The sequence below is a fragment of the Mustelus asterias genome, chromosome 2 (genome assembly GCF_964213995.1).
Source record: "Mustelus asterias chromosome 2, sMusAst1.hap1.1, whole genome shotgun sequence".
Classification (NCBI taxonomy): domain Eukaryota; kingdom Metazoa; phylum Chordata; class Chondrichthyes; order Carcharhiniformes; family Triakidae; genus Mustelus; species Mustelus asterias.
The window spans coordinates 90,599,059-90,613,642 of NC_135802.1; the positions used below are offsets into that span (position 1 = coordinate 90,599,059).

Below are 14,584 nucleotides of genomic sequence, written 5' to 3' on the forward strand. Positions count from 1 at the left end.
ACTTACTCAGTTAATGGTAGGGCGTTGGGGAGAGTTACAGAACAAAGAGATCTAGGGGCACATGTTCATAGCTCTTTGAAAGTGGAGTCACAGATGGACAGAGTGATGAAGGCGGCATTCAGCATGCTTGGTTTCATCAGTCAGAACATTGAATACAGGAGTTGGAATGTCTTGTTGAAGTTGTGCAAGACATTGGTAAGGCCACACTTGGAATACTGTGTGCAATTCTGGTCACCCTATTATAGAAAGGATATTAAACTAGAAAGAGTGCAGAAAAGATTTACTAGGATGCTATCGGGACTTGATGGATTGAGGTATAAGGAGAAGCTGAATAGACTGGGACTTTTTTCTCTGGAGCGTAGAAGGCTGAGGGGTGACCTTATAGAGGTCTGTAAAATAATGAGGGGCATAGACAAGGTAGATAGTCAATATCTTTTCCCAAAGGTAGGGAAGTCTAAAACTAAACAGCATAAGTTTAAGGTGAGGGGAGAGAGATACAAAAGTGTCCAGGGGGCAATTTTTTCAGAGGGTGGGGAGTGTCTGGAACGAGCTGCCAGAGGCAGTAGTAGAGGTGGGTACAATTTTATCTTTTAAAAAGCATTTAGATAGTTACATGGGTACGATGGGTATAGAGGGATGTGGGCCAAATGCGGGCAATTGGGATTAGTTTAGGGGTTTTAAACAAAAAGGGTGGCATGGACAAGTTGGACCAAAGGGCCTGTTTCCATGCTGTTAACCTCCATGACTCTACTTGCTAAAAAAACTCAGGTTTTCTTCAGTCATATTTAATGTGCATCAGTTTCTAGGCTTCACATCAATGACAACAAAGAGAAAGCAAGATTTTCTGCAACAGGAGTTACAACACTTTTCCCCAGCTTAATCTTATCCATTGATAGGGAAACATTAGAACAACAAATGATGGATGGCAAGTACGGGCTTAAAGAAAAATGGAACAGTCCGTGTTTCTGTGACTTAACAATGTAGAGAGATCCTGAAAACTGTTTCTTAGTAATTTCATTGCTGAATTCTATTATAGAATAGGGATGACAGAAGGCAGATTTTAAGATACACAATTATTTTTATAGTAATTTACAGATAACACTCATCAAATAGACATAGCAGATAGTGGGTCTGTCTCAAACTCTTACAAGTACAAAACATTAGGGACAACTTCTTCGCAACCTGCCCAGAAGTAATTACAGAATGGGGGGGGGGTGGGGAGGAGTTCAATCTCTACACAAAATTCCAAAAAACATTTTTGATGTGGGGTAAAAACTTTTGATCACATTGAAATTAAATAATTTATTGCAAATCATGTATAAAGTTACATTCATCAGCTCACTCAAAAGATTACGTTAGTTTCTTACTCATTCTCTGAAACAAACATCCTCCATGGCTGGAATCATCTCCAAACTAAATATGGAAATTTTAAAAATGAACTTCACAATGCCGAAAAGATCCTTGCATGACTCTCATTTCCAATGTTCAATACCTTCTAAGCTGATGAATCAGTCCTTTTGTCCAGAACATGTCACAAAAGCATAATTCAATACCCAACTGTATACAAATAAATTTACCATGGACACAGTTGAACTGGATGGAAAGCAGCTGGGGCATGTATGAAAACACAAGTAAACGAGAGATTTCAGTTAATACTTTATTTAGTGTGATACTTTTTGTCATCTGTTCTATTGAACATTTTAATAGCATAATGCAAACTCAAGAATTTAGAGTTCCTCTTCAGTCTATTAAAAACCAAGACATTCTGATTGACATTTGTTCTTTCAGAAATAAGAAAAATTGACAGTACAATTAGGCACACTGTTGACACTGTACAATGAAATGCACAAATTCATTAATAGCTATTTACCATGTGCTCTTAGGTTCCCCCTGTAGTTTACAAGCCGTGCTCGGATGAGGAAATTTCATCCGTGACAAGTGAGTCTTACAAGGAGTGACTAACTAGACTTTTAAAACAAGTCCTTAAATAAACTAATGCATCAACAACAGAATGCAAGTTGTTGGGTTAAGACGACTGTTAAACATACATTTCAAAACATTAAAATTTTTCATTATACAATTTATTTAAATGCACATATGCTAAAGAAAATATTGCACAAAATTAAAATCTCAGTATAAAGTATGTGCATGGGGCCCATTAAAATTAGTTTCCATGAAGATGTTTGTCAGAAATAAGATTTGGTAACATGCATAATGCATTTTACAGATCATAACTTCCTGACAGTTGCAGAAATGGGCACTTATTTCTGTGGCAATAGTTACCAGTACACGAGTGAAAAACATCATTCAGAAAAGATCTGGTCAGATTAAAATGAGAAAACTATTTTTAAACAGGACATTTAAGGCTAATCTCAATTACATTTGCTAGAGTGGCAATATTAATCTGATCAATCCTAATCAGAGCACTCACTTGTTATCTTGGACACACCCAACTTTAAAGTACATTAAAATCTCTGTACATTAAAATTTACAATCATCTCTGGAGGCTTTACAGTTGTATGAAAATACACGGCTCAGTAACTCCTTTACTAATGGACCAAGCACAGACATGTATGCAACTAAAAAAAAAACTTTGCCCTATTCAGCTCTTTTGAGGAGTGCAGGCAGTGGGTGGAGTACAACCCAACCTTGTGGTTCTCTCAGACTAGTGGTCAAGTTATGACACCAGATCACATCCACATAAGCTAAATCTCCAGAATACTATTCCTGCCACAGGGATGTTCAACTAGGCCCCTCAGGATCTTCCAAATTTTTACTCTTCTAATGCTGTCCTTTTTAAAGCCCATGTCCATTAGCCATCACATTCTCTCAAATGTACACACTGATTTGTGCTGAATTCATCTTTGCCTTCTTCAAATTGGATACATTCCAGTTCATTCAAATGCAAAATCATTATAATTGTGCTTTGCTCAATTCTTGAGCAATACTGCTACTCCCATTACCAGTCTAAGAGATGATTCAGCGGGTGTACAATTGGTTTTGATACTAATTAGATACAAGGAGACAGCTACAAGATGCAGCAGTTTGACCATGCATCTACAGCTCTATTACAAATTAATGCACATTTTCTTGATGGACTATGAAGACATTATAATAAATATAAACCAGTTATGATATACAGGAATATTATGAGGGAAAAGTGCATTAGAAATCAAAAACGGCAGACAAGAATGTCTTCCGAAGTAAGCCACTGAGTCATGGCTCTGGAGGCTGGCACAACAAAGGTGGCATCATAACTGGAGCTGTGTAGGTTTGAGAACCCCAGAGAAACTGCCGTAACATAGATTGAATTAGGGCAGGTGCACAAGCCCCTGTCCTCAGGGCATAGTTTGCATGGCTGGAAGCGTCACCTCTTTTGAGAGGAAGGAATTTGAGCTGACTGAGACTTCTGCTTGTACTTTTGCATCCGCGGTGATCGTGAATGCAATTTGATGAAGAGCTCACGAAACTTATACTGTGGAAAAAGGGTTTCTAGGAAGCCTTCAAGAAACACATGGACCAATCTTCGGTTTAACTGATTATGTTGGAACATCTCAAAGACTCGTAAAATGCCTTTGCGCGTGGTTTCAGCACCAATGATATGTTTTAGTTCATCTGGAAAAAAAAACATTGCTACTGGTAGTCTCAAGAGAATAAAAATTTAAATTCTAGGTGAATGTTTATGAAGATTCAGTAAACATACTAACTCATTGTATGTTAAAATAAATCTGATATTTAGAAAAAATATTTTTGTGCATATAAAGATAGAAACAAAGTGTCCAGAAGCGGTTTTGTGTTACATATGTATTAATAAGATGCTGGATATATTTTCCATTCTCCACAATTACTCTTACGGTAGCTCATATCAAGAAATGGAGGCTGATGATTAGATATGAATCAGTTAAGCACTTTTAATCCTCAGATTTGAATTCAGTTCAATGATGGAAAATTATTTTTGTTGCTCTATCTGAAATAAATTTATTGCCAATCAACCCAGCTTTTGGTTTACATGCCATCATGTTCCAAATTTGGCAACTGCATTTAGAAAGACTATAAGCATGGTTGATATGAGGATAAAGCATATTTTGGAGATATAACTATGAAATACCTACTCATGAAAGAAACAAAGGGTTCTGTTGTGATGAAAGATGAACAACTATTTATTTTACATTAAATTAAGCAATAACATGCACAGAAGAGGTATTCAGAATTAGGAACTAATGTCTCCTACCTGGCATAATCACTAGCATCTTAGTCTTAGCTGCCACTCTTGACCGCATTCTTATGGCCTTTTCCCTGCGTGGAGCAGTCTCTGCTAAGATACCATTAGGCCAAAATGAATCTCTGTAGACAAAAATTAAAAATCATTTTTAAAATGTTAACGATAATATTTATGAAGAGCATGTAACTTTTTTAAAAATTACCTGAATCGTTTTACAGTTTCTGCAACTTGCTCTGGTGAAGTCATCCAATCAACATGATCCACAATTTTTCTGGAAGTGACAAAGTATCGACAATGAGAACAAAACTTGGTTATTCTCAAAAATACATTTAGCTTATCTATTCAACCTCGCTTCTCAAAATGATGGCCATCCTGGGATGGTCCATGTGCTTTTAGGGAAAAATAAACTATATTTTATGTTGAGGTGATGGTCCTTTCAAGATCTAGGCTTCTCCAGTAGATTATTTCTAGTAAAGCACATTGCTTCCATCATGTAACCAAGTTGCTTGGGAAATAAACAATAAATTAAGGGTCAACACGAAGTCAAAGGGGCTCTGGTTTCCAGAGGATTTTAGGTCTTTAGTTTTCAAACAAGCCAAGTATCGGAAACATCTCCTTCAGGCAGAGTTCAATTGAAATTCTGTGTGCTAGCTAAAAGACTATAGAAGCATTGATAACTGAAGGACTCTACTAACAGTGTCTTCTCAGTTTGGCTAACCCGGAGGTTCAACTCAAAGTGTTTTAGATGCAAGACTCCAGAGTAAAAGAACTTTAGAACCAGGAGAGTCCTGACTCAAGGATACTAGTGACATCTATTTTGAACAGGAAACCTACAATTGCAGAACAGTTGGAGGAGGACAACTTTGTTGGAAGTAGGTGAGAGTTTTTGATTTTCTGTGTAATAAAATTTTGACATATGTTGTGAACCTTGTGGCTTCACACCTTTACTAAAGACCTAAACTTTTGGATACCAAAAAAAAACTAAACACATTACTGGTCTCTATCAAGATCATAGCAATCCCTAGGAAGCTCCCTCGGTAAAGAGAAAAGGTACACAAAAGGCACAAGTTATGAGCATCACTGGCATTTTGACCTTTTCCAAATCTCAAGTAGGTTTTTTTGTTAAGTGCTATGGACAATGACGGGTATATCCTACAATTGGAAGATACACCAACAGCCCATCTCTGAATGGATCAAACTTGCTGCAAATGCAGCTGGCTTACTCATTTGAGCTTCAAGTGCAGACCATTAACTCACCAAATTAAATGCAAATTTGAGATTACCCATACATTCTATAGTGAAAGGCTTTGTATTAATTTGGACAGCTCAGTATTAACAAACCTGTTGATAGTGTCTCCATAGGTGGCTCGGATAAGCTGCTGAAGCAGGTTTTTGATGTTTCTTCTTAACCAGTGATTTTTCTCTTTCAAGTCAAATACTTCATCCATGAGAAGTAGCATAACTCTCAGAGGAATATTGTCATCAACCTGTTTCAGGAAATAATTAAATACTGAAAATTACATGTATAATCTTGATACAGATTAAAAAAATATAACTCTTGACCGGACGTTTGCAGTATCTTGGCGATACCACAGATTTTTTAAAATGGTGGCCAGGGCCCAGAATTCCTTTTTCATTTGCAGCAGATCCCATTTTTGCTAGTTTCAATAGCTGTTTGTTGACACATCCCCAAGTGCTATCCTTATAGCATTATCACTTTTTAACAGATTTCCACAACCTATTATCACAGTGGCAACTCAAAGAGTTCATTAAATAATTAGGTATCTTTGATGTGGGGTTATCAATACAAAGGCTTATTTTCTGAAAAGAATCAAGTACTTCAGGGGATTTAAATGTATTGAATGGACTTTCATGAATAGGACTTTTTTAATACAGTGAACTCCATTAGATATTCAGAAGTTAATTTTACTTAATCTCAGCATGGCTCTTGGGCTCTGCCTATGGCAGATACTGGGTGAGTTGGGATGGAGAGCTTGAAGGCAAAGGGTGGTGGGTGGGAATCATGAAATGGCATAAGTTAGCATGGCTAGGGTATGGGAAGTGAGTGGGGGTGAAGGGGTAAATAGAAACATAGAAAACTACAGCACAAAACAGGCCCTTCGGCCCCACAAGTTGTGCCGAACATATCCCTACCTTTTAGGCCTACCTATAACCCTCCATCCTATTAAGTCCCATGTACTCAACCAGGAGCCTCTTAAAAGACCCTATTGAGTTTGCCTCCACCACCATTGACGGCAGCCGCTTCCACTCGCCAACCACCCTCTGTGTGAAAAACTTCCCCCTGTACCTACCCCCCAGCACCTTAAACCTGTGTCCTCTCGTAGCAGCCATTTCCACCCTGGGAAAAAGCCTCTGAGAGTCCACCCGATCTATGCCTCTCAACATCTTATATACCTCTATTAGGTCTCCTCTCATCCTACGTCTCTCCAAGGAGAAAAGACCACGCTCCCTCAGCCTATCCTCATAAGGCATGCCACTCAATCCAGGCAACATCCTTGTAAATCGCCTCTGCACCCTTTCAATCTTTTCCACATCCTTCCTGTAACGAGGCGACCAGAACTGAGCACAGTACTCCAAGTGGGGTCTGACGAGGGGTCTTATATAGCTGCATCATTATCCCCGGACTCCTAAACTCAATCCTTCGATTGATAAAGGCCAGCACACCATATGCCTTCTTAACCACCTCCTCCATCTGCGGGGTCGATTTTAGAGTCCTATGGACCCGGACCCCAAGGTCCTTCTGATCCTCTACAGTACTAAGAGTCTTTCCCGTTATATTGTACTCCTTCATCCCATTTGACCTGCCAAAATGGACCACTACGCATTTATCTGGGTTGAAGAAATGTTAAATAATAACTGGGACAAAGTCCCAGGAAACAAGGCAGGCCTTTAACTTGACACTCAGTAGTCGATGGCTACTTCCGATCTGCATTCAACAGTGGCAGGCCCAACTCCATCCTACATGCACCACTCTCCCTGGGGTGAAAATTGCACCATTCGAGACAATATTTCCTGGGGCTAGTGCACTGAGCTGGGAAATTTCCTGATATCTGCCTTGGGAGAGAAAGTCTGGTCCTCAGTCTCTGCACTAAACTGAAGTGAAAATTTGATGGTTCCTTAATTTTATGATGGGTAATGGTGTCAAATTCTTAATATTCATATTTTGCTAAAACTGGTTATTTCCTATATTCTCAAAGTGAGTCCACTAATGCTTAACAATACCGATTGCAGCAAATCATTGGAAAAGGACAAATATAAACATTGTTAAGTACAACAATTTTTAATTTTAAGAATGAAAATGAAAGTAGTGTTTAGATTGTGGATTTAAAGCATTAAGTAATTGTATCAAAATGCAAATGATCCCAAATGCACTTGGTCGTCCAGTACCACTGTTACATTAACAACATTCGAGGCCTTACACTAAAAATAAAATCAGTCATTGCAAACAAAGCAATACTTCTGAAAATAAAAAAAGCAATAGCAAGAGTTAAAGAAAATTCAACATCTCCCGATTTCCAAAGTTTTTAAACAGTAAAAAATGGTAACGCACATTATCATCTAGCTGGGCAGAAACACGAATATATTCATCATCTTCTTCTGGCTTTAGTGGAGGAACCTGCACCAAAAGAGAGAGAGAGATGTTAATTTTATTTGCAATACGAACATTAATACAAGAGAAAATATTCAACAAGTATGAAATTGGGAACAAGTTTTACATCTCGGAATTCCCCAAATTTCCCAACATTATGCCTGGTTTAATAAAGAATATCTCCTCCACCCTTAGAACTCTCTGCCATCAAGATATCTGCACTCTCCTACATCTCCATTTTTAATTGTTCCACCATTGTCAACTGTGCCTCCAAAAGCCAGGGCGGAAGCTCTGGAATTTCCTCCCAAACAATTTGCAACAAAAGTAGGTTTCATTAAAAACACAAATTCAGTGAGAAAGATCTATCTGTGACTTGCTAGAAAAGTTAAGGTGAGTATTAGATTGAAAGAGGATTATAATGTTGCAAAGCATAGTCGTATACATGGATTTTAGTAAGGCGTTTGATAAGGTCCCCCATGGTCGGCTTATGATGAAAGTAAGGAGGTGTGGGATAGAGGGAAAGTTGGCCAATTGGATAGGTAATTGGCTATCTGATCGAAGACAGAGGGTGGTGGTGGATGGAAAATTTTCGGATTGGAGGCAGGTTGCTAGCGGAGTGCCACAGGGATCAGTGCTTGGTCCTCTGCTCTTTGTGATTTTTATTAATGACTTAGAGGAGGGGGCTGAAGGGTGGATCAGTAAATTTGCCGATGACACCAAGATTGGTGGAGTAGTGGATGAGGTGGAGGGCTGTTGTAGGCTGCAAAGAGACATAGATAGGATGCAAAGCTGGGCTGAAAAATGGCAAATGGAGTTTAACCCTGATAAATGTGAGGTGATTCATTTTGGTAGGACTAATTTAAACGTGGATTACAGGGTCAAAGGTAGGGTTCTGAAGACTGTGGAGGAACAGAGAGATCTTGGGGTCCATATCCACAGATCTCTAAAGGTTGCCACTCAAGTGGATAGAGCTGTGAAGAAGGCCTAGAGTGTGTTAGCTTTTATTAACAGGGGGTTGGAGTTTAAGAGCCGTGGGGTTATGCTGCAACTGTACAGGACCTTGGTGAGACCACATTTGGAATATTGTGTGCAGTTCTGGTCACCTCACTACAAGAAGGATGTGGAAGCGCTGGAAAGAGTGCAGAGGAGATTTACCAGGATGCTGCCTGGTTTGGAGGGTAGGTCTTATGAGGAAAGGTTGAGGGAGCTAGGGCTGTTCTCTCTGGAGCGGAGGCGGCTGAGGGGAGACTTAATAGAGGTTTATAAAATGATGAAGGGGATAGATAGAGTGAACGTTCAAAGACTATTTCCTCGGGTGGATGGAGCTATTACAAGGGGGCATAACTATAGGGTTCGTGGTGGGAGATATAGGAAGGATATCAGAGGTAGGTTCTTTACGCAGAGAGTGGTTGGGATGTGGAATGGACTGCCTGCAGTGATAATGGAGTCAGACACTTTAGGAACATTTAAGCGGTTATTGGATAGGCACATGGAGCACACCAGGATGATAGGGAGTGGGATAGCTTGATCTTGGTTTCAGATAAAGCTCGGCACAACATCGTGGGCCAAAGGGCCTGTTCTGTGCTGTACTGTTCTATGTAATCCTGAGGATTAGGAGTGCTTTAGAAACCAGCAAGGGGTGATCAAAACATTGTTTTTTTTGGGGGGGGTGGGTATTGTGAGCAACTCTAGGAGTAGGTGAAAGGAAGATTGGGAATAGTGTGTCTTTTTGGGGAGATCTAAGGCCAGGTTTTTAAAGGAGAGAAGTTGGGGTCCCTTGTGAGGAAAAATATTTGAAGGATTTTTATGACTCATTGTGATCACTGATGTCTGGGTGGGCGGCTGAATGTGTGTGTGTTTTGGTTGCATTTGCACTTGGTAATAACTAATTTGCCTGTTCATATGTACTGCACAATAATTCTGAAATGTTGAATTATAGGATAACATTTAATGTTTAATTTGCAGGCACTATAGTAAAAGTTCCTATTTGTCTAAAATAAACAAAATGTTACAAGTGCACTTTAATGATCATGTCATGGAGTGTATGATAATTCACATGCATGAATTATTGTATTATTTTAGCCTTTGTTCTGTCATGCAAGTAAAAAAAAAAGCAGGGAATTTCTTTTCATTCAATTTTTGTTGCAGGGGGAGGTTACGTTCTTGTCATATTCCTATGGAATTTGTTGGGAGACTGGAGGTGCAAAGGGATTTGGAGGCTGTTCATGGCCAGAATGTTAATGTGTGGACAATGGAAAGTCCTGACGCCATGATCGTATGATGGACACTTTGTGGTGAAAAATACTTTATAGCTGACACTTTTTGAACTGCTGGATGTCAATTAACCAAAGAACAGAATACCCCAAGGGAAGAGGTCCTGGTCCAGCAGAAGGAAGAGTACTGCCAAGAAGTAATTTCAAGTATTGAAAAGGGGTTAATTTATTTTATCTGAAAGATTACATTTCTTCATTACAGAGGCTCCACCACAATTTAGACTAAAAAGCTAAAAAATCCCAACTTCCATTTGTCTTCACGAAACCAGGAGACAATCCTTCAGGCCTGTAACATTAAAATCCACGACCTTAACGATTGTAACAAAGTGACTTTTTATTGTTTCACCCTACTAGTGAAACATGTGCATCCAAGATCTCTAGAAATCATATTTTCTAGTGCATACGTTTCTATGTGGTTGGGGGAGTGGTGTTTGTTTACTTTTTGGCTGTTTTTAAACTTGTATGCAAGCCTGTTTTGTACCTGTTCTTAAAAGTCACACCACTTGGGGTGGTTAAAATATTCCTCTTCAGAAATACATCTTTTTGTCAAGAAGTGGGAAGAATGTGAAATTATCAAATACATCTCCCATGTTTGTAATAATGTACTCATACAAAGAGCACAAAGTTAACATGCAGGTACAGCAAGCAATTAGGATGACACATTGCCTTTATTGGAAGGGTGCTAGAGTACAAGAAAACATTGGTGAGACCACACAGAATACTGTGCACAGTTTTGGTATTCACTTCTAAGGAAGGATATATATGCCTTGGAGGTATAGTGAAGGTTCAATAGACCTGTTCTTGAGATGAGAGTGTTTGACTATGATGAGAGGCTGAGTAAATTGGGCTTATACTTACTGCAGTTGAATGAGAAGAGTGATTTAAACATCCAAGATTCTGAGGGGGCCTGGGAGGGTAGACATTGATAGGTTGTTTCTTTTGGATGGAAAATCACTGGAACAACCTCAAGATAAGAACTGAGATTAGGAGAAATCTCTTTACCCACTGGGTTGTGAATGTTTGGAATTCACTACCCCAGAGGGCTGTGGATGTTCCACCGATGAGTATTATTCAAGGTTGGGAAAGATGGATTATTGATTTCTCAGGGAAAGGAAGGATGTGGGGAGTGGTAAGGCAAGTGAAGTTGAGGCAGATCAGCCATGATCATACTGAATGATGGAACAGGCTCAAGGGACCATATGGTCTACTCCTATTTTCCTTGGTTATTATCCATCGCTCCATCTCTGTTTCTCATAGAATCCTACAGTGCAGAAGACCATTTGGCCCATCGAGTCTGCACTGACCAAATCCCACCCAGGCCCTATCCCCATAACCATATGCATTTACCCTAGCTAGTCCCCCTGACACTAAGGGCAATTTAGCATGGCCAATCACTCAAACCCGCACATCTTTGGACTGTGGGAGGAAACCAGAGCACCCTGAGGAAACCCATGCAGACACGGGGAGAACATACTGTGTGACCCATGCCGGGAATTGAACCGGGTCTCTGGTGCTGTGAGGCAGCAGTGCTAACCACTGTGCCACCATGCTACCACATTCTTCTGTTATGACAGTTCTTAAAACTCACTTCTCATCTGCCCCAATATCCTCTTATATGGCTCAGTATCAAATTTTGTACGATAATACAATGTGTGAAGTGCACTCTGACATTTTACTATATTAAAGGTTATACATAAATCAAATTGTTGTTGTTGGAATACCTTTGAAAACGTATGCCTAATTTCATGTCCCAACTTATCCATATTGTCTGATACTTTTGTCATTCCTTCTGCCAGACTGTCTGGAATGGACTTCACAACATTTGAAACATTTCTCATTGAGTTACGAAGGGGATTTACAAGCGTGTCCATCTGCAAAACACAACAAGATGCAGACCAATTATTAACCCAAAAAAAAAATTAGCCATGACTCCATAAAAAGGTTTTCTGCAAATTGAACTGTATTTCTGGATGAATTTTAACAAATTTCCATTATGAAGGTAACGCATTCTGGCAAATCTCCCAATCACAAACTCTGAGCTTAATAGTTTGGAAAAATATTTATCTATAGTGTGACCCATCATTTTAGGGACATGATCAGGTCAAACAGCAACAATTCTTTTTTGCTAACTGAACGAAACTCAGAACTCTGGAATCAGTTTATAGCTAGACTAATACTACATGGTAAACATTGATAATGGACTGGCAGATGCAGTGAACGATGGATTTGTAAGCATTGACAAAACAGAACAAATTCGGGAATCAAGACAGTACACAGTTTAATTTTTTAAATGCAAAATGCATGTACTGTTAGAGTCAGTGGGCCATTAGAATTGACCTGAGACGTTCCAGTGTTAATGCTCAGACCCAATTTAATTGTCTGAAATTAAATTGAGATGGAAAACGTAGTTTTTCCTTCTTGAACCTCGTTTCACATGCAGCACAGGCTGGAAAAGGGATAACTACTGAACAATTTAAAGCAGAAATCAAAGCACAACAGAGCCAACAGTTCAGTACTTTTTAAAAGAGTACTTAAGTAGTGTAGACAGTACATGCTTGTGTACAGAAAAATCACAAGCGAAGGAAATTTAAGATTGGCACTTAATAGATGTCGGGAGAGAATTTCTCACCAATAGGTGCACAATTGATATTCAGTTGTGGAGTATTCAAGCAGACAGTTACACTGTTCATATCCCTGCACATACATGATCTTCTCCAATTCTGAAATTTTGTTAAGCAAGCCGGTGAGATAATATTTTCTTCAAATATTCAGATTGAGCAAATGTCTAGCTGCTTGATTTTCAAATATTTTGGGATGCATTTAAGGGTTTCTGCTCTCCATCTATCTTAAACCCAAACAGGATAAGCCTATACTTAGGGTCCAACTGGTTTCTGGCGGTAAGGAGAGAGAGTGAGACTCCCTACTTCAGAGGGACTCACTGCACTTAAAAGATTGGGCCCTTACTCCACATTATATACCAACTATAATGTTATTAATACTACACTTGGAATGTGAACTCATTCTAAAATATTATATAATTTAAGATAAAAACAAAAAATGCTGTAAAGGCTCAACAGGTCTGGCAGCATTTGTGGTGATCGAAAAAGAGACCACACAAGAGTCATACAAATGTTAGCTTTGTTTCTCTCTTCACAGATGCTGCCAGACCTGCTGAGTTTTCCCAGAATTTTCTGTTTTATTTCAGATTTCCAGCATCCGCAGTTTTTTGTTATTATAGCATTATTTAACAGTGGCAGCATTTATTTGCGATAAGCACAAATCCAATAAAATCTACCATGGTACGCCAAAACTCACTGAAGCACCACTATAACAGGCGAGGTATAAAGGCACAGGCTTGATACAATCTATGCACTTACACCAGAATCGTGCCTATTGGTGCTCTTCAGTGCTCATCTTGACAGTTTCAGGGTTAGCAGCAAGGCATCTAATTTGCAGTGAAAGGTGTATATATCTTTGATGGTATCCTGCTCCACTCAGTTGGAAAATTTCATAGCTAATTGTCCTCTGGGGAGTGGTAGGGGTTGCACTGGATCACCTGCCTAAATTCCATTGTTTTTTCTTGGCCCCATGTAAAGAATTCTGATTTTGCTTTGTTTATTTTAAGAATGAGATTCTTCCTTTGGAATGCAAGCCACTTCTTGTCGTGGCTGACATGGTGGGTCCCAGTACGTTCACCTGAAGGCTTGTGTGACGTCAGTGTACCTTTAAGAAAGATTTTTTTCAAATCATGACTTCTGCAGCTCACAGCTTCAGTGATGTTATTATTGTTGCCGGGCGGAGTACGATGAGTTTTTTTATTGCTACTTCAATAGCTTAAGTGGGGGTTGTTTATGTTTATTCTAGGATTAGTTTGACGATACTGCACTGTTAGGAGAAGAGGTCATGTGTTTTTGGACAGTTGTTTTCCTTTCCAGTGAGTATAAGCTTTCAGTTTGGAGAGTTCTGAGGCTGCAGTTTAGTTTTAGCAGGGACATCAAGCAAGAAAGAAGCTGAAGTCTCTCTCTCTGTCTCCCTGTGCTATTTGGAAAGTCTGTTGGTTATCTCAAGGCAACGTTTTGCCTTCTGGAAGGAAAATGCAGGCTTCGAAAAGACTCAATTCCAGTCAAGTGAGATTTTAATCTGTGCTGTATTAAGCCTGTGAAAAGGGTTTTGTCTTTGAAAAGGTTTTGGTTTGTTGGAGCAGCCTTAATATCCAATTAAGAGTTAACACATTATATTGGTTGTTTTCTTTCTTTTTGTTTGTAATTGATAAAAGGTTTGGCTAATTTTCTTTCTAGACATGTTAACTATATTCTTAAATAAACTTTGTTTGATAAAAGCTCTCTGTTGTTGAATTATACCTGAAGTGAAACATCATGCTCATCAAGAATTCAAGATGCAAAACTTGTGGTTCAGGCAGTCTCCATAATGTACTTTGGAGTTTCTAACCTAACCCATAACACTTGCATGCCTCAACAC

The 14,584-nt window shown here is 39.1% G+C and overlaps 1 protein-coding gene across 7 annotated transcripts in view; it reads right to left on the bottom strand.

Annotated features, from left to right (window-relative positions):
• Positions 1-1,062: 1,062 nt before the first annotated feature.
• The window catches only part of snx13 (sorting nexin 13), a 153,367-nt gene continuing 139,845 nt past the window's right edge, over positions 1,063-14,584 (bottom strand). For all 7 annotated transcript variants that reach the window (XM_078238447.1, XM_078238459.1, XM_078238451.1 and 4 more), the window contains 6 exons: positions 11,827-11,976; positions 7,794-7,859; positions 5,564-5,709; positions 4,425-4,493; positions 4,232-4,344; positions 1,063-3,615 (listed from right to left, as the gene is read on the bottom strand). In XM_078238447.1, coding sequence (XP_078094573.1) covers positions 3,368-3,615; positions 4,232-4,344; positions 4,425-4,493; positions 5,564-5,709; positions 7,794-7,859; positions 11,827-11,976 — 792 coding nt within the window. In that variant the 3' untranslated portion in view covers positions 1,063-3,367. The remainder of the gene's footprint in view (positions 3,616-4,231; positions 4,345-4,424; positions 4,494-5,563; positions 5,710-7,793; positions 7,860-11,826; positions 11,977-14,584) is intronic.